Source organism: Mustela nivalis, assembly GCF_964662115.1.
Source record: "Mustela nivalis genome assembly, chromosome: 1".
Lineage (NCBI taxonomy): Eukaryota > Metazoa > Chordata > Mammalia > Carnivora > Mustelidae > Mustela > Mustela nivalis.
Window position 1 is genome coordinate 54,248,295 of NC_139020.1, and position 26,486 is coordinate 54,274,780.

General features: G+C 44.2%; 1 protein-coding gene across 12 annotated transcripts in view; it reads left to right on the forward strand.

Annotated features, from left to right (window-relative positions):
* BBX (BBX high mobility group box domain containing) overlaps positions 1 to 15,506 on the forward strand; it is a 278,064-nt gene extending 262,558 nt beyond the window's left edge. For 9 of the 12 annotated variants that reach the window (XM_082696949.1, XM_082696954.1, XM_082696950.1 and 6 more), the window contains 3 exons: positions 2,458 to 2,655; positions 4,849 to 5,035; positions 9,589 to 15,506. In XM_082696949.1, coding sequence (XP_082553075.1) covers positions 2,458 to 2,655; positions 4,849 to 5,035; positions 9,589 to 9,676 — 473 coding nt within the window. In that variant the 3' untranslated portion in view covers positions 9,677 to 15,506. The remainder of the gene's footprint in view (positions 1 to 2,457; positions 2,656 to 4,848; positions 5,036 to 9,588) is intronic. The other 3 variants (XM_082696959.1, XM_082696957.1, XM_082696958.1) reach the window with 1 other exon arrangement.
* The last annotated feature ends 10,980 nt before the right edge of the window (positions 15,507 to 26,486 follow it).

Below are 26,486 nucleotides of genomic sequence, written 5' to 3' on the forward strand. Positions count from 1 at the left end.
CTTTGACCTCCTGGGTTCGTTCTTTCTCTAAGCAATTCTTCTGATGTAGTTCACCCTTCATCTTTGGAACCCTGCTGTACCCTTATTTCTGTAAGTTCTAGATTTTTCTAGGAAATGGAAGGAGAAGAGAGAATAGGTTAGTGCTTTTTCTGGAAGAGCCATCTGTAAAGTTGTATACATATTGGAGAAGTGATTAAGATTCACCCCCTATAATCATAAGGGATAACTGAAGGATCTGAATTAAGAAAGTAGAAATTCTGAAGCTTGTGAATATCTAATAGAGGTTTCTTATCCTCAGTGTAAACTCATATTCTGACTTCTTTATGGCTATCAGAGGCTTTGAATTTCAAGGCTAATGCAGAGTCATGAAACTTCTTTGGAGGGTTTCTTAACCAAATTATCCTTTATTTTACTGGCAGCTTTTATTGAAGTTTAAACTAAAAAAAAAAAATCTTAAAATACATACCAGCACTGCTCTATGTTAAGCTAAATATCAAAGTATAAATACACCAAGACTGTTTCCTGGGTACAGATCTACAATTTAAAAGGAGTCTTTTTTCCTAATTTTTGATTACTTGTTTGAAAAGATACTTGGGAGTGTTGCCAGGTAGTTTCTTTTAAATAACTATTATCTTAAGCCTGTCCCACGCAGCCCTCTATTAGGCTCTGTTGAGGTAAGGCCAAGCCACAAGTCACAGTATGACTTCTGCTTTCTTTTGATGTAACTGAAATGATTTCCCACTTGTTTTGGAATGGGAATCCTGGAATCAGTTTCTTAAGGGCAAAGATCTTAACAAATTCATAGCCTTGCTTTCCCAAGGATGTACCTAAGCTCGTTAAAAACCCAGATTAAAATGTTTAAGTGAAGGCCATACAAGGTTTTATACCAGCATGTGCATTTTTTCACACCCTGAGTTATTCTTGCGCTGTTCTCTTCCTCTTATTTTAGCCTTCTTTCCTCCTGTGCAATTCGCATTGTTGCATTTCCAGCGTCTCCCTTCAGCTCTGCCTTCCAATCAGCACCTTCAGTTATCTCCTGGCTATGTGCATGGAATAGGCCACTCAGACCTTGATTTCCTGAGCCACAGTCCCCTCTTTGTCAGAAACTGTTTCTGCACCTCTCTCAAGGATTGGGTGATTTAAAAATGGAAAGATGCCTTGCCTCTTTTCCCTGCTTAAAAGCCCTTAGGCCGGGGCGCCTGGGTGGCTCAGTTGGTTGAGCGACTGCCTTCGGCTCAGGTTGTGATCCTGGACTTCCAGGATCGAGTCCCGCATCGGGCTCCCAGCTGGGAGTCTGCTTCTCCCTCTGACTTTCTTGGGAGTCTGCTTCTCCCTCTGACTTTCTCCTCTCACATGCTCTCTCTCACTCATTCTTCTTCAAATAAATAAATTTAAAAATCTTAAAAAAAAAAAAACCCTTAGGCCACTAGAATTAAAAAAAAGTTTTAAAAAAGTCTCAGTTACTAAGCTTGACTATATGAATATACTCTTAAAAGCGTACTACACTCCTATATACATATACTTGTCTTACTTTTAAATTGGGGGTGGGGTGGGGGGAACGAACTCCTGAGGAAATAAGTATATACAAAAAGATACAGGCATCCTCAGCCTGTTTGAACTGGACGCAAGGACTTGCATGGCATGCGTACTCCTTACTCTCAACACAGTGACTCCTCAGAAAGAAGTGTGTGCTGCGAAATGATTCACTGGTGTTCAGTTAGAATGAGGGTACCTAATTCCTTTCTCCATTTTCAGTCATGGCCTGTGGTACTTCTTTAAATTCTCTTACTGATAAGCACATTGACCAGGTCCTAGAGTTCAGTGAATGGGAGAGTGTTTCCTTATGTGCAGGCATCACCAGTGTGAGTTAGGTCTTTGCTGAGTAGTCAGTATGCACAGAAGGAGGAGGTCAGGCTTCACAATTTCTTTTCTGACCACTCTGACCTGGTGCCTGAAAGCAAGTGTCGCAGTGATGACTATAAATTTAGAAGCACATACATATTTAATCTCAGTGTCCTCAGAAGAAGAGAAACTTCCCTTGTCATCTTCCCCAGACCAGGTTGGCCAAGAGGATCTCGGATAGGAACCCTGACTCCCATGTAGAAATTATGTTCTGTTGGAGCACAGTTCACTCAGATTTACTTACACTATATTTCCCTCCAAATCTGCAAGATCCAAACACTTAGAAAATAAAATGCTACTCTGATGGCCTTTTGGTTCAGTAGGCTATGAAAAGAGAGAGGGCATCTGAATCCTCTGTACATAATTTATCAAAGCAAATATAAATAAGTATATTTGGTTACAATCATGGGCAGCATTTTCTTTTTCCCATCAGTACTTTGCAAACTAAATCTCAGTTCTCCATTCGGATGGATTAGGCATTGAGAAATGTTTCTAAGAGTAATGTTGATTTCTTCTGTTTTTGTGTGTAACTATATATGATCTGTCCTATTTCAGCCATATTTTCAGAAGACAAAAACACCACAGAGCCTGCTCAGAAGGTTAAAAATGCCCTATCCATTCCCAACACTCCAGAGCCAACAACAACGCAAGAACCCTTGGTGGGCAGCCAAAAGAGAAAAGCAAGGAAAACCAAGATCACCCACCTCGTCAGGACAGCAGATGGCCGGGTATCACCAGCAGGAGGCACTTTGGGTAAGAAGAGGGAGCTTTAGATGAGAGAAACCAGAGCTAGGTGGTGACTATCAGGGCCACATTGGACAGCAAATGGCTCTAAGCCAGCTGTGGGTCCTCATTGAAAAATAGGTCTGTTCTGTGGGTTTGGCCGCAGGAACATTCTTTCTCTGCATCTCCTTGAGAACTAGTTTTCCACAAGCTCCCAAATGTACAAAATGTATACGTGTTAAAATCATAGCTCTTTTTCCGAGAGCATTCTTAGAAAGGAAAGGTAATTTTTAGGACTGCGTGTTTCTCCTTCTCTTTCTCAGCATGCACAAAAGCAGTCTTCATTAAGTAAATTCCCAGAGATCCTAGACTTTTTTAAAAATACTAGATGAATCAGTGTTTCTTCACAGTTCACTGTTCAAGTCACTACAAACCATATTATCAAGTATTTAAAACCAGTGGATTAAGGAACCTTAGATAGCATCCAGCACTTTCTAATAAGTTGATTCTCACCAATGAGAGACTCTGAGAATGCTTCTGGATTTCTTGAGTTCTCTGGGCTGATCTTTAACCAAATCTTAACTTACTGAATTTCTCCATTTTTCAGTCATGGCGTGTGGTATGTTGGCTGTTCCTGGAGACCTCCATTGTGGCAGAATTGCCTGAGGGGCCCAAGTTAAGGAGTGGGGACAGAGAGTGACTCTGAGCACACCCCCCTCAGATCTTGGGGTGTTCCATCAACCAAGCATTAGGGGCCTTAGCTGTGGTTGTCCTCCTACCTTTCGGCACCCCTGGCATCTCAGTCCCTCAGCTCTGAAGTGTCCCTCCCTCTGCCCTATTCCAGTTTCCAGAAAAAGGTTAGAGGTCCACAGTGACTTCTATAAATAGAAAAGGCGTTTAGAGCATAGGGGGGAAAAAGAGTGAAAGACAAACTGAGAAACAGACTCTAAACTAACAAACTGATAGTTACCAGAGGGGAGCTGAGTTGGGGGACAACTTAACAGAGCTGATGGGTATTAATACGCTTATCATAATGAAAAAATAAATTAATAAAATAAAAACAATGTTTAAATGAGTGTGTTTTGAGTGTAGTATTTATAAATACCTGATTTAGGTTAATCTCATTGCAAATAAAGTTCATTGCTGAGATAGAATAGGAAGACAGTTAGTGGACACAGTTTGTGTTTAGCATGTGTACATTGTTAGAACAATAAAGCATATTAAATATTCCATTTTACCCTGTTATATAAGAGATCAAGCTCAAATTGGTAGGATTTCATTTTTTAATACATTGACCTACTAGGTAGAAGTAGGGAGAGAACTAGATCTAGTTTTCCTGATATGTAGTCCAGTAGACCCCTCACTCCTTCCATTTTCACTCTGGGTTCTGTTCTGTGATTCTGATTTCATAAATTGTTAGAGCTTCATTTTCAGTTACAGAAAGAGTGAAAGATCTTAGAAATATTCCCTTCATTTAGAAAAGCACATAGTGCTCTCATGTTCTGATATATGGCATTTACAGCCTTTATCAATTGCTTTCTATATTCAAAATGTTTTAAAAATCATGATAAAGATTTCTCCTCCCTTATAACAGCTACATAGTAAAGAAAATGTACTCATTTCCAACAGTATATTTTCATAGAGGTTTAGCACGTTTTTGTGAATACCAGAGGTCCCTTCATCTTCCTTCTAGTAAATCCTCAGAATAAGAATAACAGCTGGGGATCTCGCTGGGATTGATCGATCTCATTGGGATTAGTTTAGGCCGTCCTGAATGTTGGTGTCAGAGCAGACCCAATGTCCAAGTTGCCATAGCTGGGCATCCTACGGCTTCATCAGAAATGTCTGCTGGTCGGGTTTTTAGGGGCCTTCTAGAGCATCTACAGGCCCCTTTGCCGAAGTCCCATCAGTTTTATTTTGGTCAAAGCCTATTTTTTCCCATCTTACTCTGAGACAGACCTATTCTTTGTCCTTGGATAAAACACAGCTTCTCTTCCACTTAGTTTCAGGGCATAACACTGTCCATAGTTGGAATTGAGCTTGATAAAAGAGTTTTATTACCATGGGAGAAGAGAATCTATAAAGCCTTGGTATTCCATGGATGACAAAAGTGAACAAAGAATATTAGCTCATTTCACATTGTCTGGCGAAGAGTTTTCTCTGTGTCGCTTCTCTGGAGAGGACGTGGTGATCCTCCTGCGATGAATTTCCCTTTTGTTACAGATGACAAACCAAAGGAACAACTGCAGAGGAGTCTCCCGAAAGTGACTGAGACAGGCTGTCATGACGAAGGCCCCCAGAACCCTGAGGCCGCGGAGACGCGGAGCAGCACTCCAGAGATGCCAGCCGTGTCTGCGTTCTTCAGTCTCGCCGCGCTGGCCGAAGTGGCCGCCATGGAAAATGTGCACAGGTAAGTGGTGTGTGTCACCAGGATGTTGGGGATCCTGGCCAGTCTTAACCCCTCATGCGGAACAGGCTTAGGGAGAACGACATGGAAGCTGAGGCTTACTTCCCGACGGGATGTGTGGTATTTTTCACAATGTGCTGTGGTTCACGAGGAAGTCACTTCCTAATTAGCAGTGTGGGAAAATACCGGAAAATAGTCAGCCAAGTATCGCATTTTGACTCTCTTGTTCTGTGGCTGCACTTCATTTCCATAAGAGGCGTGGGAGAACAAAGAAGCCACATCATCTAGTCGTTAGGTGTGAGCTTCAAGGTCAGGCCTCAGACCTGGGTTGGAGCCCTGCATCCATTATTGGCGGAGTGCAAGGTCATGAGCAAGATGGATCACTCCCCTCTCTACCCTCCGGTTTCTCTTCTGTGAAATGGGTGTGGGTGGCACTCATTGCACAGAGGTGTTCCGTGGGATGAGCTCGTGCACCAGGGCAGGCACACGGGAGACGCACCCTTGGGCACGGTGCTGGTGGCAGTGGTCATGCTGCTGGAAGGAACCATGCTCAGGAAGAAGGTCTTGTCACCCGTGTCGTAGAGGACAGGGGGCTTGCATTTGTCCTTGTCTGTTTGCTGAAAAGCCATTTATTTCTCTCGGCCTCAGTTTTCTCATCTTCCAGTGAGCATGACAGTATCCCCCAAGAAACCCAGAATGGTGAAGATCACATGGGATCATAGATCTGAAGGCCTTTTGAATCAGGAAAGTCTCACAGAAAGTATATTAAGTTCTGAGCGTATAATTGGGTATTCTGCTATTTAAACAGACCCTTTGGGAAGGCAAAAAAGCCATTTGTAAATTCAGGTATTTCCCAGACTTCCAGTCTTCACCACAAGAGTTTTAGATCTAACACAACCTCCATACCCACCCATTGGGTTTCACTCTCCTCTTCCACATCCATGTTTAGGAGGCCCTGACGTAAGCTTTGTTTGCTTCTTTCCCTTGTCATATAGTTCTAGAGCTTTTTCACAAATCACCTCTAGATGAGAGAAGTCAAATTCCTTTTCACATGTATACTGCAAGTGCCTAATAGCAAGTGAATGCTGACAGACACTGTTAAAATCTGCTCACGTCTCCGAAGGAGGGAACACACAGTTTTCCACTTACGGGGTTTTACAGTCGAGTACAGAGGACAGACTCCTCCGCATGCAAGAAGATGAACTATATGCCTGCTTGTTCCTAAGTGCCCCATAAATTTTGGAAATAAGAGGCAATGTAAGAAGTCAGAGGGGATCATAATTCAGGGCTTGGAAAAGTCCATCACACAGCCCCCTTTGCTGCTGCCAGCATCCCCTCTGAACACAACTGCGGTCCACCCTGGCTCCGGTCAGCAGCCTCCCAGGACTGGCGGCTTGTGATGGCAGGAAGCCTCCGCAGACCTCGCCTCTCATCTCCACCACCCCATCCTCACTACCCTGTCATCACGTGGCATCACTTGCTGCTGCCTAGCCCAGCCAGGTTCTGGGCTTTACACAGTCCCCTCTTGGGCAAACTGCTGCCCCTCCTTCCATCTCTAGTCCTGCTGTCTTCTCTCCATCTTCCTCCCGAAGTCTCTGGCCTCTCTGTGCATACGCTCCCAGCCCAGCTGCCACACCGGGTTGTAATTATTCATGGACACATCTGTCTCTTCCTGGTATATATTGAAAGCACAGCACTGGTTTTAATCCTCCTGTCCCCAGCTTCCTTAGCTCTTGGTATAACAGTAGATGAATGAAAAATGGTTGGGTAGATGAGTAAATGATGTGTTCTTGAAGTGTGCCTGCCTAAGCTCACCAGCAAGCATAGAGAAAACGGTGTGAGCAAAGGTTCTTGTCTTTAAAACCACCCATTAGAAAGAACACTACTGCATACTAAAATCTTACTATCAGTCACACAAATGGTTAGTGTTCTTAATTTCTAGAAAAACAGATCCCCTGAAGAATCTTGGTTGTAATTTTAGCCCTTACCTGTTTCTTTTTCTTAGTATTTTTATTTTTTTCATTTTTATTATGTTAGGACACCATACTGTACATCCTGAGTTTTTGGTGTAGTGTTCCATGATCATGGTTTACGTATAGCACCCAGTGCTCTGCGCAGTCCGGGCCCTTATAGCACCCAGTGCTCCGCGCAGTCCGGGCCCTCCTGCATACCACCATCACTGGGCTCATCCGTCCCCCGACACCCTCCCTTCCCTCACTTTGTTTCCCGGAGTCCGTCGACTCCTCACAGTTCGTCTCCCACTCTGATTTCCACCCACTTCATTTTCCCCTTCGTAAAGTCCTCCATGCTATCCTCACATTCCACGAGTACGTGAAACTGTACGATGATTGTCTTTCTCTCCTTGACTTATTTCACTGAACAGTCTCCTCCAACCCCATCCATGTTGGTGCAGATGGTGGGTGTTCATCCTTTCTGATGGCTGAGCAATATGCCATTGTGTATGTGGACCACATATTCAGTAACCATACAGCTGTCAAAGGGCACCTCCAACCCTTCTCTGTTAAAGCAGAGCTACCAGACTGCCCTCTACCTGGGCAACTGATGACTGCTTAGGCATCACCCAGGTTTATATGTTAGAGGGTGATCATCAGAATTAGGAGTAGAAATGTATCACCTGCATTCTTGTCATGAGAAATTTTGACATTAAGCTCAGAAACCCAACATAGAGAGTCCATTTTGCAAGATGCAGGAAATGGGAAGTTGGAATAAACTTTCGTTGAGAGCGTGTTTATTTACTAGGGGTTTCATAAGGGAAAGCTCATTAAATTTAGTCCTAAAATCAGCCCTACCAGGTTGGTCTTTTTGATTCCTTTTTAACGATGTTGCAGACGGTTAACTTGCCAAGAAAACACAGCCAGGCTGAGTTAAGCTTTGCAGTAAGGTCTTTGAACTCCAGGGTCTTTGCCTTTGCTCCACCGAGCTTGCTGCTTGAGCAAGCTTCTGTCACGTCTGAGGATGTCGTGACACATCTTGCTGCCCCTTCCCCCAGGACCTGCCCCATCCATTAGCTGGAGCCATGTCAGGTTCCCCCTCCTTTGCTCGTTTCTTTGACTCAGCTGGGCTTCCACCCCATTTTCTTTCTGTCCCTGTTGCTCTTTTTTTGGATACTGTACTTCTCCATCTTTCACTTCTCTTTCTTCTTATGTTTCCTTTTTCACTACTTTCTACAATTCTTTTAGTGTTGTGATACTGTCACAGATTCCAACTTAAAGGTAGAGAAAACCAGCATTTTAATGTCATCTTCCTGAACAGAGTTGAGCGTATTGAACAGTTGGTGCTTGCAGCATCCCCACATGAATGAACAGATTAATCCAGAGGTTTGATTATAACACGTTTTGTTTTTCTAAAATCCTAATATCTTCGGCTAAGAGATTATTGGATTCTCAAATCCCCAAACGTTGTAATTTATCTACACTGTTTTTGTGTGTGTGCATCAAGAGAAAGAAATTTGGGTATAGTGATGAAAATTTGAATTTTCAAATAGTACAATTTGAATTTTTAAACAGCTCCTTTTGTTCTGTGTAATCTGAAGAAGATACTGTGTCGAAAAGGTCAGGCCACCAGAGGCCTGGCTGCTCCATCAGCAATTTCCAGCTTCGTGCTGTGCAGACCACTGGCGGCCAGAGCTGGGGGTGGACACTTTCTGGTCTTTGGTGGGCCTGTTGGGAAATGTCAGAGAGGTGCCCCATCCCATCTTTTTAGAGTGAGAAGCTCAAATTACCAAGAAATTGAAGGGTTTCCTTACAACCATCAAGTAAATTTTTCCTACTCATTTACCAAAAGCTGAATGAGAAATCAGCTCCGTCTGGTGGTAGTTCCAATCCAAACAATGGGTATTTCTGTGAATTGTCTAGTCCTCTCTGGAGTTCTCTCTCCGCATATGTTTATTTGGCCCAAGTCACCTGGATGTTCTCATACTCTAAACTCAGTTCCCCCTTGCCGCCTTCCCCTGTGCATGTGCTGCCCATGTGCCTGTGAGACTTACCTTTCGTCTTTTCATTCATTTGTGTTGGAGTCACAGGCCTCTGGTGTCAGGGGCCATTGCTTTAATTGGCCTTACGTTTTAAATTGGGTTTATTATTATATATCTTGGGAAATGAACCTGGAGGTGATCAATTAGTACAGGAGAGTTTTCCCCTTGGGCATCTTGAGGAAAGGCATGGTTCATATTTTAATATCAGTGGATCAAGAAGACGACTTATCTTAGAGCCACAGCCCTTGGTTAAAAGTTCCCCACTTCTTAGGGAGTCGCCCCCAAATCTGGTGGCACTTGAGGTCCTGCCTTTGCAAAATGGAGGTGGTTGTTTGGGGGCAGAGTAGATGGTTAAGTCATGCGAGGAGAACCAAGATAAGAAAATGTCAAAAAAGAAGCAGCTCTGAGAACAAAAACGGTTTTAATTGAATAGCATAAGTAACAAGTCGGCCTTAGGGAGTAAAAGATACTGGAAAGCTCTTACTGCTTACTCATCATCCTCTTCTCTTTCTGAAAAGGTACTCAGTGGGTGACTTCTTTTGTCCTTCTCCTTGTTTTGCAGGGGTCAGAGGTCCACTCCGCTCACCCATGATGGACAGCCAAAAGAAATGCCACAGGCCCCTGTACTTATTTCCTGCGCTGACCAGTGAAGCGCCTTTAATTGTAAAACATTGTGCTTTACCTACTACCCTAGCCCTGTCTGTACCGAGGGATGCCAGTGAGTCCGTGTGGTGGGAAATACAGACTGCAAACAAGTGCGCGTTGCCCTGCACGGCCCAGATTCACTTGAAGCGGAAGTTAGCATCCTGGGCCGCTGTGTGTTCTTTTGGAACCCAGAGTCTTTGAGGGTGATGTTCTCTGTCTTGTCAGGAGCAGAAACGGGATGATCCTGGAGCTTTGCTTTCTATTGAAGGCTTTTGACGGTAATAGGTGGTAACTTGGTAAAAGGCTGCCTTTACTGTAGCTCATCCAGCATCTCTTTTACCAACCAGAGAGTGTGAAACTAGTTTCGTATATTATCTAGTTATTCTTTCAAAACAAAAACAAAAAACAAAACAAAACAAAAAAAAAACAACAACAAAAACTGACGCACTGCACTAGTTATTATTAGATATTCTTAGTCTTTTTTGTACATGGAGATTTAAGTTCTAAGATGGTTTATATAATAGGTTATACCTACATTTATATTGTAGAATAATATTAAAAAGCCTGCTCCAGAGACCCCCAAGCAGCGCGGGCAGGTGGATGTACCATTGTTAGCGGTGTATGCTCGGCCTCGTGGTCCATATATATTCTGCACTTTTATATTTGCCACCAGAGTGGTAGTTTGCTGGCAAAACAAGAAAAAAGAAAGAGAGAGAGAAAAAAAAATTTAGAATTCTTACAAGCTGAATTTTTTTCCTTAGCCTTGAGTGACCAAGAAGCATTTGCTTGGGGCACATTGTGGCAAATATTTTCCCAGGCAGGGGAAGAGTCCTGCAGATTACAGATTACCGATGTTTTCATGCCTTGAGGATTCTTTTATTTTTACACAGGGGTCTAAGTGACCAATGGATCGTTCAGACAAACAAAAGAAAAATATTATTCAGAAGTGACCTTAGTATTACTTCACTATTCTGAACACATTGAAGACACTCACTTCATGTGGACTTTGAGCTACAGACCTTTTCCATCCATCCCAGACAGACTGGACGGGTAGCAACTGCTATGCACAGCCTGATTGCCGCTGCGGGGTTCTAGAGCCATTTTGAGTTGTGTGGTGGGAAGGAAGTATGGACTAAACGATGAGGGAGGTATGCCTGACCAGGGTGAGAGTCTTAGTCATGGAGCCACCTGCAGTTTGTTTCCTTTTTGTGTTCTGTTGCTTTTGAACATAAAACCAACCTTGTGTATGCCAGTGCCAAGCGGATTACCTGGCTTATTAGAACATTCGACATATTGACTTAACCACCTGACATTCACAGTGTCTTGTTTCCTAGCAACACATGCAAAGTGATAAATCAGAATTAGTCGGAGGCTACCGATTTTACAGGGTATTTGTTCCATAGCACAAAGTGTATCCCCACTCTTGCATCGCAGCACAAACTACCAAATTTTAATGATTGGATTCCAGCAATAATTTTTATTGGTTTTCAAACTGGCGGAATTTTGATAGCGTTAGTTCGAGTTTGAAGCTTTTGAATTAGATCTCTACATGGTGACAGTTTACAAGGTTTTATCTAGCTTTCTTATTTATACTTGACTCAATTGTAATGATGACTTTTTTTTTCCTAATCGTAATTTGACCTAATAGCCATACAAAAAAATGACTCTATTAGTACCAACTAGGTTTAGCTTTTCATAGTTGTAGATATTACTTCAGTTTCGGTGCTGGAAAATATGTACAACATACTAACAGAATTGAAAAAGAATATAGGGATTTGTTTGGTTTGTTGTTTTTTTGGTTTTTTTTTCTTCAAAGCAGGTAAAGAGGGCAGCAGAGCATTGGAACGGTGTCCTCAAAAATGCATAATCATTGTGGGCATGGAGGAAGAAGGAATTAGTAATCTAGGTTAGTCAGAGGTTAAAACTTAACCCCTTTCACATAGAAATAAATCAGGTAAGCAGCCCCAGGTTTTAGTGTAATATTTTTACTATGATGCTGTTTTATTAATATTTTCTAAACTTCAAAACACAAAGTGAATGTTTGAAAATTGCTGGGTCCCAATGTTGGTGGCTGTTGGGGTTTTTGGACCACTTGCTAGCAGTGATTTAAAAATTATAATTAGCTAAAAATCCAAAAAAAAAAAAAAAAAAGGTAAAAGAAACCAACAACAAAAATTGTTTGGTGCAGAACATGCACCTTGACAATGGTACTAACTTGTTATTCTATAGAACACGTTAGAATAGATCTATTTTTGCCAGAGCACCCTCCTTCAGTCCTCCAATGACATTTCACTAGATTTCCTTAAGAGATTGCTGTATATTCATGGGACCTTTTTTAAAAAGAAGCAAAACAAAAGATTACTTTTTTCTATGTGATTAATATCTTACTTGATCTGCTTTTCCTAAACCTCAGTGGCTTTTCCCTTAGGCAGGGGTGGGGTGGGAGGGCAATCTACTGGATATGACTGTTTTCAGATACTTTAAAAAAAAAAAAAAAAACCTTTTTGTAGAGATGCTTAATTTTTAAGCGGTTAGGCACTGAGAGTAGCAGAAATCCTGCAAAGCTTTATAGTCCTTTAGACACTCGCCTTGTTGTTCTCTGAGTGAAGTCTTGATTTCAATAATAGTGCTTTTCTCATGCCCTGAATCCGCTGGAGAAGGGTGTTGGTATTTTCAGGTAACAACATTTGTTAGCACAAATATTTCAGACCAACCTGTAGTGCCCCCCACCCATCTATCATTTTCATTTCATTTCTGTCATTCTTTTATATTTTGGAAAATCATATTGCTATGGTGTGTACCTTAATCTGCCAGCAAACACCATCGACACTAACATTTGTCCCACAAGCATCCTCAAGAGAAAAAGTTGTTGCACCTTATGTATATCTCAAGCAAACCAAAATATGATGCTTTTCTGCTTTGTTTTATTCTAAATTGTTGTATCATATCTTTCTGAAAAACCATTCTGAATCTAGTTGAAATTATCGATATTTATGCTTTTAACCTTAATTTCTGGATTCAAACCTGTATATAAATCTTTTGAAAAAAAATCGTCCTAGCCCTTCTCTGTGATGCCGAAGTGGATGATTTCGTCTCAGATGGAGACACAGTACTGTTCCAGTTTCTTTAGCCTTTTATTTATTTAGTTGTTCTGGGTATTTTCCTATGTAATTTTGAAGTGTGTAGAGTATATTATAGTAACTGAAGCTGCAGCTCTACGAAGCTGAAAGAAAAAAATACTGTAAGACATCCTTCTGAAGTTTTTACTTGTTTGGATAACTGTAATGAGATCAGGAAAAGGAAAAATGTCCCACAGCCACATTGCTGATATAGGTTCTTATCCCCAAATTAGGTTAGTTCCCAGATTTTAGATCAAAATGTAATTCATCAAAGCCCTTTTGTAAGGATAAATCATACTGTTGTAATTCTGACAGTCCCCCCACCCTCATCCCCCCCTCAAATACCAGAACTGCGTTCACTGAATTCTGTCAGATGAGCTTTCTACCAATGTGCTGAAATCATTCCCACATTATCCCTGATTCTAGTTCCAGCCATTAAACTGCTGGGGTCGGAGGGTGGGGGGTCGCGGTGGAATACTCTGAACAAAAAGGAGCATCTGAACTGGTCTGGTTATTTATATTCTGACATGTGTATTCCCCATCACTTTCTTATCCAGTCAGATGCTAATCTGCCTCAGTCCTAGAAAATTTTGTTTGCACTCCGCAGTCTTGGGCTCATCGTATGGAAAAGTTTGCACCTCTGTAAAATCTCCAGCAAATTATAAATTGATACAGAACCAGGAGTAAGCCAGAAACAGAATGACATGTTTGGCTCCTACAGTGTAGGGGTGGCGGGGGAGGGAAGGAGGGTATCCGGTAACTCTGTCCCACGTTTGGCGTTGGCATTAATGTGAAGCAGTGGGATCGTGCTGCCTGCTGAACTACTGTATGCATCCCAAGCGTTCTGGAGTCCGGTGGCCGGCATCCGCATGGCGGAGAGGAAGCACCACCGCCTCGCTGGGGAGAAGGAAGGAAGTCCTGCAAGGCCTGGAACCGCCCCTCCGTAAAGGGAGAGTCGGGGTGTCCGCGATGCTGTTGAGGAAGACTCACCTTTGTTGCACTGCTCCCTAGAGCCCTCACATGAGGCCAACCCTAACGGGCTACCTCGGCTTTACAAGTTCGTTTCAGTAAGGCCTGTTAGCGAGCTTTGTCCTTTCTTGCGCCTCCCTTCAGTGCCACTGTTTCCCGCTGCAGTGTTGTGACTCCCCAGACCGCCTTCTCCAGAGAGAATAATGTATTGCTGAAAATGGGCAGTAGAAGCAAATGTCGTTCCTATATCTGACCTATAAAGTATTCAGAGTGATGGGACTGCTAGGCGGAAATTAAATTTTAGCTTTCCCCACATAGGACCTTGTTTTGCACCTTACAAAGAGAGTACTAATTGTTAATTAGCTTTTGCTTTTATTTATACAAGCATTCCCAAAGAACTAGATTCGGATTTTGTTTTTATTTGAGTTTGGGATTTTTTTTTTTTTTATTATCTTATTTAGGTTGACTAACATCGCACTTATAATAAGAAACAGTTGTTCAGTTTATCTTGCCAGATATGTCTGGTGAAGTATTCAGGGTTTGATGGACTGCTTTGCTTTAGTGTGGAAGTGATAGCTAAGTTTATTATAGTCCATATTAAATCACCTTTTCCTTTTCACTGGGGACATTATTTTCTTTACATCTCAGATCAAAGTAGTGACAAAGTAGTGAATAACAAGACAAATCTGTTTGACTCCCTGATACACCTCCATCTGTTTGTGCTATGCTTTCCTTAAAAAATGGAAGTATGCATTTTCTTCACACCCGAAAGAGAACTTCCTCTCCTAGCCAAATTTTATTTGTGGTGGTAGGATTTATGCTAATAAAGTAAAAGAGGAAACCTTGTATTAAGTTCTGTGACCACTATTTCTTTGTTGCAGTCCGTGGTCAAAATTGATCCTACCCTCAACTCGATTTTCGTGCACAGAACTAGTTATCATGAGAATTACTACTCCTTCCAAAGATCGCCCAACCCCTTGGGCCAGAACCAGTTACTGAAGTAACAAGGACCTAATTCGATGCCTCCAAACCCTCCCACTCGCACGGCAAATCATACCTCACAGGCTCTAACCTGAATCACAGAGGCACGTGGGTTTCTCAAACTAACACTGCTGTCCCTTCGCAGCCCCTAGGGGCTGGCTCATGTCCCCTGACGCCTCACGTTAGTGCCTCGGCTGTGAGAGCAGCAGAACTCGGGGTGGGGCGGGTTTGTGACCTGGAGCTCAGCACATGCTCAGCAATGTTCTTCTCATTTCCTTCGCACTAAACCAGTCTCTTGCTCTCAGGAATTTGTCCAAAAAAAGAATAAAAACCACCTGAGATTCCATGTACCAGATTATGAACTTTTCTCATAGGTTTGAATTGCTTACTTACATGTCGTAAATTAACCATAGCTTCATTTGACCACCGGGTCTTAAGTCTGTTGACAGTTTCAGCATGACTGAATCGCTCATTTTTTTTTTTTTTGCTTTCAGAAATTGGCTTGGTTCTCTTTAGAGTTGGTGTAAACATGCCATGTAATAAATGATTTCCACTTAATGGTACAACAGAATTATTGCTTTCTTAGATGTATGTGTAGTAAAAGTCAATATACACATTTATATAATTTCTTTCTTCAAAATCTTATACTTAATTTGATATTTCTAAAAATTGCACATGTAAGTCATGTGTATAACATGCTAAAGTACTTTAACTGTGATCTTAAAACTGAATAAAAATATTTAATAAAAATTTGAAATATTTTAAAGAGATTATTCAAATACATTTCTTTACCTCCATACTCCTGTTCAGAGAGTCCGTGCCTTCAGTAGACCCTATCTACTAAAAACAGTAGGGGAAATGCTTTAACGTCAGCGAATTCAGAATGTCAAATGCTGGTCTCCTCCAAACTCTTTGCCTGATACTCCCCACATTTGAGCAGCCTGGGTTGCTTTTGCCTAATGGGTGGAGTAGAAATCAGCCTGACTAGAAGAAAGAAGATAGGTTTCATTCCGCGACTTAGGAGGAGAGCCTCCTGGCACAAGTGTGACCATTCTGAACATACCAAATATGCCAGAACTGTAATCAAAAACTATGGAGGGGCGCCTGGGTGGCTCAGTGGGTTAAGCCTCTGCCTTCAGCTCAGGTCATGATCTCAGGGCCCTGGGATCGAGCCCCACACAACACACACACACACACACACACACACACACACACACACACACAATAAATATATACAAGGTGTGATACCACGGGGTTTGCATTAAGACAGACTTGCTTCAAAGACTGGTTCCACCCACGTATTACTGGTTTTTCAACCTCCCGGAACTCCTCTTCACTTACAAATGATGGTGACGATACCTCCTCACACTTCTGCTAGGATGGAAAGGAAATCCATATGAGAAGGCTGGCCTCGGGCCTGTAATGGGAATGTCCATTCAATGATAACTGTTGATTTTCTTATTTTTATTCAAAAGGTTGATATGTTTAAGTATATTCAAAAGAGACCCCTAGGTATAGCTAGTTCCCTCTTTCAAATAAACTTGTAAGGGCCTGGTCATTAGGAGGAAGCTCTTGTCAGGAGATACGATGCTGTGGAGAACTCGGAACACGGTACTTCGTGTAGGTAACTCACGCTTGTATATGTAGCACTATAGGATTTTCCAATAAAATTAGTCTGCCTGGCGAATTAATTACATTTTGAATTCCGAGCACACTTTTTTGAATTACTGAGAATAAAATGGGGGGATGGGAGTTCCATACCAAAGAATGTAAATTCTACTAGGATAGAAGAGGACAGGTTCTACATGTGTGTGGTTTGATGGGTCTACATAGATTCTACAGTACATCGGTCCTTTGGGGTAGAACATAAAAAAGTCTCTTGCAAGGAAAAGTAAAGTGGTCATCAATAAGTGAGCTAACAGGGAAAGCGCCGACTCCATCCATTCCTGTACATACTGAAAATAAAATTATTAATCATTTTTCAGAAACCTTTTCATCTTTTGTGAAAGGATGGAAATTTTAAAATATATGCAAAAGAGGCTAGCAACATGTTGAACTCCCTGGACCAGCTCCAACAAATACCAACATGTTCTCCATTCCAGTTTCATTTGTATTTCATCCATTTTCCTTCATTTCACCTCCCAACCCTAGCTCTGCATATCCCAGAAGTGTGATTTCATGTATAAATACTTCAGATACAGCCTTTAAAAACAAATATTTTGATATGCGCAAAATTTGCTTTTTTTAATGTATCGCCCCCTCACTATTCCAAAAATATGTTTGTTTCCTGCCCAAAGCAAAAGAAGTCTGTGAGCCACGAGATGAGTCGTGCTGGGGTGAAGATTATTTGGAATTAGGTTACGCTGTTGACGTTGGATATCTGTATACTACCTTTCTCGATCCACAGTTTTCCAAAGAGGTCATCAGAGAGACCCTTTTCTTGGCATGTCTAAATGATTTATTTTTGGTCTTGCTTCCTATGATATTTTTCTCCCCCCAGACGATGTTTAAAAAGGCCCGAGGGCTAAAACTTTTATAATTTTATGTAAAATTTTCAGAACTGTCCTCTACACTTTTCCCTCCAATCCTGGTCCCACTTAGGCTCTCCTCTCCCAGACTTGCAAGAGTGATGTCAGTTGTAGGGAAGTAGAGGAAAAATTTTTAGATGAGCTCTGGAAGGCAGGTGGCCAAAGATTAAAGAAATGCGAAATCCCAGGTCAACAGGCCAGAAATTAAAGCATAAAAGGAAACCCCTCCTGGAAGAGAGAAAATGGTAATTCCTACTTGAAGCCTCACCCCACTTGGAGATCCCTCACCCTAGGGAGCTTTATAAAAGGTCATTTTTTTCTCAAGGTTGTGTATTGAAGAGTCGGGAAAGAAAGGTGCGAGGATTGAAACTTTCTTGAGCGTGATGGAGAATGAAAGGGGACGAGGGAAAGTTCATAAGAACAGATGTTTCAAGTTCGATGTCTAAAAGTCAAAATGGCTTTAAACCCAGCATGAGAAGATTCCAAGAAACACGCTCCAGTATAATGATTACATTTTCCTGACCTTTTCTACTATTCTACTATTCATACCTGTGGTGCTTAGGAAAGGCAAATTGAATAGATACTACAACTCATATATCCCAGAAACAAGCAGGAAAGTATTGAGAAGATACATACAAACAATAGAAATATACTCAGTAGATGCAAAAATAGGTAATTTGCCATCTAATTTGAAGCATGTATTTGAACTATCCTTAATAGGAAAGCAGTATTGATAATTTAAAATTATTCTTCCTCCAAGATAAATAATCCTTGAGATAAATAGTGGAGAAATTCAGTTGGCATTTTAGAATTTTTAATTGTCACTTCTCCCATACTGTATCTTAGCTTAGGTAGAAATACAAAAGCAATATGCTGCTTAAGTCCTCGAAAATCTAAACCCTTGTAAATAGAATATGATGTATTTAGCACACAGATGCATTAACATTGTTACTTTGTATCACTCAAAATCAAAACTGTATTGTTAGAATAAAATTGCTGAAAAACAGTGCTCTGTTCCACTTCCCTGTTTAGAACCCATGAAAGTTATTTCAGCTTGCTTGCTTTGACTCCAGAAGAGTTCTCTGTGACCCACACCTCATGTCCATTCAATTACGTCCTGCTTCTATAACAATCTAATCCTTCAGCAGAACTGCAGTGGATGGCTGCTTTTGGATGCGGGCTAAGTCCCAACAAGACAGTCTTCCATGGTGTATATTCTAGCAGGGGTGTAGATAGCCTAGTGGGGGTTGGAGATCTGCATCATTCTTTAATTGAAATGCAGTGCAGACGAGGTTGGGCATGAAAATCAAAGGCTGTCAGGAGGAAGCGACATAGAAACTCATGGGAAACTTGATCATCTGCATTTCGAAGACTTTCAGCGAAAAAATGGGAATGTGTTACTGTTCTACTTTAAATTTTTTATTTTCTGAAAGCCCTTTCTCACACAGAAGAGATCTTGGCACAAAAATCGCTGCTAAGACAAGGCCACAGATCTCAGAGAGTGACAAGAATGAGACGACAGTCTTCGGGGAAGACCCCTGATGCAGTGTGCTTCCTTTAGGTGTGTGCTGGGGCATGAACATCCCAGCTGTGTTGACTCCAGGACCCCTGAGCAATTAGACAGCACGTCAGCTCAGCCTTGGCACAGCCCAGGAATATTTGAAATGGTAAAGTCAAAGCAGCACGGTTTTAGCTTGTGGCCTGAGGAGCTGGAGGTTAATTCTGATAACCAGAGTGTGTGATTCTCTGACTCTTCCTTCTCCCTCGGCTATAGACTTTCTTCAACCTTAGTCCCAGGTCTTGCGTATTGCTGAGATGAAAAATTTCCCGTCGTTGCATTTTTCTTCAGCAATGGCGCACCGCCCTGCTTTTGCACATTTCACACTCAAAAGCTGTACTAGGTGTCCCTTTTCTTTCTTCTCCACGAAGCATATTTAAGGATTTCATGACTGGGTGAATGACTCAAACCCCTTTGCTCCAAGAGGATTTCTAAAGCAAGAAAGAACTGTTGTGAAAGATTCTAGTTTTTGATGTGTTGCCACTATTCCAATAAGGGTCTGAATTGTGCATATGAGACTTCATTTGCTAATCCTCGGTCATTAAAAAGGACTTTACTGGGGCGCCTGTGTGGCTGTCAATGAAGTGTTCTCCTTTGACTCAGGTCATGATCCTGGGGTCATTGAACCCTGAGGCAGCCTCCCTTCTCAGTGGGGAGTCGGCTTCTCTCTCCCTCTGCCACCTCCCCCACCCCCAGCTCATGCTCTCTGTGTCTCCCTCATATAAATCTTGAAATAAAATATAATATAAAAAGGACTTTACTACAGGAAGTACCTATTCTTATCTAGGACTTCAGGATTACTTCCCCTTTGGGAGTACTTCGCTGAAGGCGGTGGATCTACTTTTTATACTAAATATTCATCTCAGTATGGCCAAATCAACCCCCGTCCCCTTTTTAGGGATTGATAGTTAAAAGAATTCTTTCCACCCTGAAAGTGTCTGCTTTAAAAAGCAAGATGATCTCTCTTAGGTCTGCAAACTGCACTGTAATTTATGCATGAATTCAGAAAAGTTTTAGAAATTTCGAGAGTTTAATTTGGAGTTCATCAGGCATCTGTCTATGGCCCCCTGAAGACTGTCAATGAGATCTGTGTTGCCAAAAGGTTTTCCTGGTCTTCCTCTCTCCACTTCCCCAAGATTTGACTTTCCATGGGTGAGTTACTGTGGAGCAACATTTCTTAGGGACCTAGTTGTGCAGAAGACCTGGCTGACGGGCAGTGACGGTGACCGTCTTCACCTGCGCAAGCCCACCCAATAGGGCACCTGCAATCCAGAGGGGGCTGCAGAAGGCCCCCTATGAGGCATGCCGCCATCCTCCCTAGGACACCGTGCAAACTCGAATGAGACCAACATCTTTTCTTTTATATGTGAACATTTATCCATGCGAATTACTTTTTTTGGGTTCCTCTTTCACTCCTACCCACACATCCAATATTCCATATGCCTTCTTTTAAGAAACAAATGGTTTTCTGGTCCGGGTGTGCACTTTTCTCTTCCGAGTTGCCTTTGGGTGACATTCTAGCCCGCCGCCACCGCCACCTGCTCCTCAGCCCAAGATCTATTTTAGATAGAATCTGTCCCAGCGTTAGCCTACTGTAGAGAGCGGCATCAGTAATTGGTAGCTCAAGTGAGCGGAGTCATAAATTAGCCGATGAGTACTATTTCATGGGGGAAGAGCAGGCTTTCGCTAGCAAAAACAAGGCAGAGCCAACCAAGTGGCAAGATGGCACAGCGGGCGGGACCCTGGAGGATGCCCCAGTTGTGGAGCAGGGAACCATTTTCGCCCCCACCACGGATCTCCTTACCCTGCTGAGGAGTGCTGGCTGCTGGGACAATCCTCCAAGTCTCGAAATGGAGATGAGGTTTCTGAGACTCACCTGCTGCAGATTAACAACACGATTCACATTTCCTTGTCCCTTTACTTCCCAGTCCATTTTACATTAAGGTTAAAACTTTTGAACTTGAACCCTACCCTCCTATTAGCTTGAGACGTTTCCCTTCAGAACTGACCATACATGTGCATGGTTCTTAGTTTGAAAATCATGCAGAAGAGTGATCCATTTTATGTGTTGGGGAGCAAGACCGTCCTGTCCCCTTCCTGGCCAGATTGAGAATCAAACTGACACGAGACAGATTAACAGGAGAAGAACAATAGCTATGTAAGGTTTTACAGGCGAGATAAACATGACAGGGCGAGGTAGGCACAAAGCAAGATTTATTAAAGGCGCTCTCCAGCGAAGTTTCAGGGCTCAGGAGAAGGGGAGCCAGGAAAGTTATGCCGGGAGGAGGTGGGCACCCTAGGGCGAGGTTCCACGACTCCGGAAAGGGGAGTCGGAGAAGTCGCACTGGGAGGGGGTCGAGTGGGTCTTTTATCTGGGTTAAGACATGGAATAGGTTCACAGCCATATAAGGTATGGTATTCGGGGATTGGAGGGTTGGGGGAGTCTTGATGTTCCAGTTTCTTGCATAGGGTTAGGGTTACTTGTGGAGATGTGACCTGGGCATACATTCTTATGGCGGGAAAGTCAAGGGTTAGGGGTGGTTGGGGGGGCTAGAAGATGGAAGAAATGGCGGTCATTTCTATTGTTTCTCCTGCATTCTCAGAGCCACCGACCCAACATTCCGACCTTTTTGGTGTAATAGGGGCAGTGATTCAGATCTGGCTACTTCCTGCTGGCAAAGGGGTGTCGTTAGAGGGTCCTTCGGATGTGGGTAGGCAGGTATAGGGATGCAGGAGTTGGTTGACAGTGACCCTGGAAACCTCATGGATGCGATCCTGAATGACGTGAAGAACACAAGGGGCGGTTAGTAATGAGAGGCAAAGGAGAATGAGAGGACTTAGGATCAGGAAGAGCCGGGTCGTTAAGGGGGAGAGCCACCATTGAGAGGGGATTGTTTCAGGGCGGTGCTGGCCATGGAGGGAGTCATGGATTTTTGCCAGGGCATCGATATTGGTTTTGACTATACTGGATTTGTTGATATAATAGCAGCATTCTTCATTGAGGAATACATGGGTTTCTCCCTTGTCTGCGGTGAGCAGGTCCAGGGCTCGTTGGTTCTGTAGGGCTACCTGGGCCACTGAGGTAATCTGTCATTGTGGGATGTCAAGGACGTGGCTGAGGCCTCCACGGCTGTTCGAAGCTGTTCAGATAAATCTCGGGTAGCGTCTATGGAGTGAGCTAGGGGCCCTGTGCCCAGCCCGATTGCCACTAGGGAAGAAGCCAACGAGACCCCAATAACCAGAGGAAGAAACATAGCTCTTTTCTGTCACGGGAAGGGGGTGGAGAGGACGGCCATTTCTGCTAGGGCTGGCACCATCCAGGCTGGTAATCTGTGGTGACCAGATGACTAGACCATGTGGTGTCCCCATGGGTCCAAGTTTCCACTAGGAAGAAGCACCACCTGAGCCCGGGTGTAATGGATGAGTGGGCTAGGGAGGGTTAGGAGGAAGCAGAGAGTGAGGAGAAGTGTGGGAAATCCACAACCGTGTAATCCTCAGGGTTTGGGAAGTCCAGCCATCCTATGGTGGAGCTGGTTTTAGATCGGAGATGTGTACCCACGGGTGGTGTCCTAGGAGTTTTGCTGCTGTGGGAGTTGTGAGAATAACAGTATTGGGGCCGGTCCACCTGGACTGTAAGGACTTTGGGTGAAGTTCTCGTAGGACAACTTGGTCCCTGGGATTTAGGGCCTGGGGGAAGTCTCAGTCTGGGCTGTCGGGGGTGGTGATGGTTGCATCTGCATAAGCCCTTAGGAGGGCTTGTAAGAGGTTCAGATAGGGCAGATAAGGTAGGAGGGGTGGAGAAGAGGTAGGCAGGTTGTGATTGAGTAGGAAGGGCCTGCCGTACAGGAGTTCAAAGGGGCTGAGTCCTGACGGGCTGTGAGGAGAGGCCCTAAGGTGGGTGACTGTTTGTGGGAGAAGGGTTGCCCAAGAGAGGCGGGATTCAAGAATGTGTTTGGTGAGTTGTTCCTTCAGGAGGCTGTTGGCCCTCACGACCTTACCCGAGGATGGGGGTGGTAGAGGATATGGAATTTCCAGGTGATGTTGAGGCTCTCGGAGGTTGGTTGTGTGATGCTGGAGATGAAGGCTGGTCTGTTGTCTGATTGTAGAGTTCAAGGAAGTCCAAATCTCAGGATGATGTGCTCAGTGGGAACCATGGCGACCATGTCTGCTGCTTCCCTAGCGGTAGGGAATGCCTTGATCCAGCCTGTGAAGGTGTCCACGAGAGTTAGCAGGTATCTGAAGGTTTTGTGTCAAGGCATGTGAGTGAAGTCAAGTTGACAGTCCTCGCCTGGCTGATGCCCACAGAGCTGGTGGGTGGGTCCCCAGCTGCGGAGGCCACCCTGGGCGTTGATCACAGAACAGATTCTGCAGGCCTGGTGTACCTCCTTAATGGTTTTGGTTTTTTTTTTTTTTTTTTTTGAAAGAGACATTGGAGAAATTGGTATAGGGCCTTTAGACCAATGTGGAGGGACTCGTGGATGTCAGTAATGAGGGTTTGCATTAGGCTGTTCAGGAGGGCAATCTTATCCTGGACATAATACCATCCCTTGTCACCCAAACTGCCACCTAATGTTTTGAGGGCCCGAGTCTCCTCGTCAGTGTACGAGGGACTGTGGGGAGTGTTGAGAAATGGAGAGGGGCTGGGGAAGAGTTTAAGGCCATCTGTCGGGCAATGTAGTTGCCTTGTTGTTCCCCAAAGAGATGGGGTCCTTGGAGGCCCGATGGCCATGGCAGTGGACAATAGCCACCTCATTAAGGTAATTGAGAGCCTCGAGGAGTTTGGCAATGAGAGGCCCATTGACTATGGGGGTTCCCTTGGTCGTGAGAAATCCCCTTTCTCGCCAGAGGACAGAGTGAGTGTGGGTAATAAGGAAAGCATATTTGGAGTCAGTATAAATAGTGACCCATTGGCCTTCAGATAAGTGAAGGGTCCTGGTGAAAGCCATGAGCTTTGCCTTTTAAGAAGTAGTCCCAATGGGAAGGGGGCCACTTTTATGACAGCATCCAGGGTGACCACTGCATAGGCCGCGTGTCGCCATCCATCAGGCGCTATGAGGGAGCTCCCATCCACGAACAGAGTGCGATCAGGGTCAGGCAGCGGCTGGTCCGAAAAGTCCTGGATGGGAGGGAGAGAGTTCTTCCAGGAGTTGAGAGCAGGAGTGGAGAGGAGTGGGGGTAGACAAAGGTGTTGGCAAGAGAGTGGCGGGATTTAGGCGAGGGGAGACAGAGAGTGTGACCTGGGGGTTTCTATGAACAGCAGGTGGTAGAGTTGGAGACAGGAAGGAGTGAGTTGTGCCAAGGATTTGTGGCTGACGAAGTCCATCAGTCAATGTGGGGAAAAGACCATGAGGGGCTGTCCTAAGGTAAGTTTGAGGGCCTCCTTTGTAAGAGAAGCGGCTGCCGCTAGGGCCCTGAGGTACGGCTGCCATCCCTGGGCGGTGATGTCTAGTTTCTTGGAGAGTTAATGGGGATAAGAAGATCCTGTTGCTGGAAGTGGTCAATGACAGGCTTAAGTCCTCGCCGGTGGGTTGCTACTATAGGTCTAGAAATGTCCCATACCTGCGGGTCTATGGAGGGGAGACAGTCCGGGGATAAAGAATGAGTCAAAGGGGAGTAGAGGGAGGATGAGGTGAGCAGAAGTCGAGAGAGAGGGAGAGAGCGGAACGGTGATCTGAAGTTTGTGGAGGATGTCCCTGCCTAGTAGGGGAACAGAGCAGAAAGGGATGATGAGGAAGGAATGTGAGAAGGGGAAACCAACCAGGTTGCACATAAGGGGTGGGGTGGCCTTTGGAGTGGAGGAAGTACCATCAATTCCCATAACTGCCACTGGTGAGGGACGAATAGGATCCGAGTAGGAAGGCAGGATGGAATAGGTAGCCCCCGTGTCCAGCAGAAAGGAAATGGACTTACCCGTTACCTGGAGTGTGACCCTGGTCTTGGCATGGGTGAGAGGGGTGTCCGAGTCTGGGCTCTGTCAGTCATCCTCCAATCTGAGAAGTTAGTTGGAAGGCAGGATTTACTGTCTCAGGGTCTCCCCCACGTGGAGGCGCCGGGAATCCCCCGAGGCTGGGGCAGTCCGATATCCAGTGGCCCATCATGGGGCATTGAGGGCACAGCCTACTAGGTGCTTTTGGATTGGGGCATTGACGGACCCAGTGTCCCTCAGCTCCGCACTTGAAACAGGCCCCCGGAGGGATGCGCTTAGGTGCTCCCTTCTGTTGGCCCCCAGAACCTGCCGGCCTCAAGGCTGCTACCAGGGCTCGGGTCTGCTGTTGGACCTTCTGTTGGAGTCTGGCTTGGTGCTTAAGTTCTGCTGCCTCCTCTAGGGAGTTAAAGACTTCAAATGCCATTTTCACCAGATCAGAAATGGGAGTTTGAGGGTCCTCCTCTGCTTTTTAAAATTTTTTCCGAATCGGTGGCTGACTGAGAAATAAAGTGGGTAGCTAAAACAGTCACCCCTGCCAGAGAGGCCGGGTCTAGGTGAATGTATTGACTCCGCACCTCAGTAAGTCGGTTAAGCAACATGGCCCAGTTTTCACTGGGTTCCTGAATGATTTCCCTTCACAAACCTTCTACAACTTTAAAGCACAGGGACAGGACATGTGGGTAGGAGGAGATGCTGCCCTGATATCCTGAGGAGTGGCTGATTATATACAATAGGAGTTGGGTAGGTGAGGACAAAGGGGATGTTAAGAAGGGCTGTCACGGTAAAGAAGACTGTCAGGATATTGGAAGCCTGGTTATTCTGAAGCCAAGGCCATCTTTCCCTCTAATGAGGTACTAACATGAAGACAGTTGGGAGTTTCCTGGTGGAATGTCACATTCCTCCTATCAAACATCCTTGTCAGTGAGTTTTAGGTTTAGAAGAAATTTAACTTTATTTCCACTTCCTTTCCCTCAGCCTCCTTCAGTTTTATGGAGGGGAGGGCAATGCTAGGGCTTGAGGAACTGAGTTACTGGTCTCTGGAAGTTGGGCTATTAATAAGATAGTTTTTTTGTTGTAAATCAGTAGGACCTTTGAAAACCGAGGGAGACTCCTGTGTTGCAGGATTGTGATTTCTGCAAGTTGACCATTTGTTTTTCTTTTAGGGCAGCCAGGGGTGCCTGAGGAATGCCACACATGTTACCAAGATGGGGGGGGGGGTGTAAGGTGCCAGCTTTTGCTTTGTTTTCAGCCAGCCTTCTGCTCCCTCATCACTTTGACCTTCAGTAAACTTTGGAGTTTCACAACTGCTGGTAACTTTGTCAGGAGTTGGGATAGGAGTGGGGAGGGGGAGGGGTAGATGCGGGCGCCGGTTCAGGAAGCCTGAACATAAGGGACCTTGGCCCATCTGCCTTGGTGTCTGCTGAGGTTACTTAGGTCCATGAAAATCTGATAATTAAACGTGCCTTCCAGAGGCCATTTGGACTGATTGTCTAATTGGTATTGTGGCCAAGCGACAGTACAGTAACGTTGCTCTTGAAGGTCCTGGTCCAGTTCCAGGGTTTTAAGATTGGCCAACAGGCATAAAACACCCCAGGGATGTTTTAGGGTCGAATTTGGATTGGGAGGTCCCCATGATTCATTGTCGGGCAACCCGAGGGCTGGAGGAAGGCGTCCCCTCATCCACCACTGGGTTGCGGAAAAACTGTGTCTACTGCTGTAGAGGTTAGGACGTCT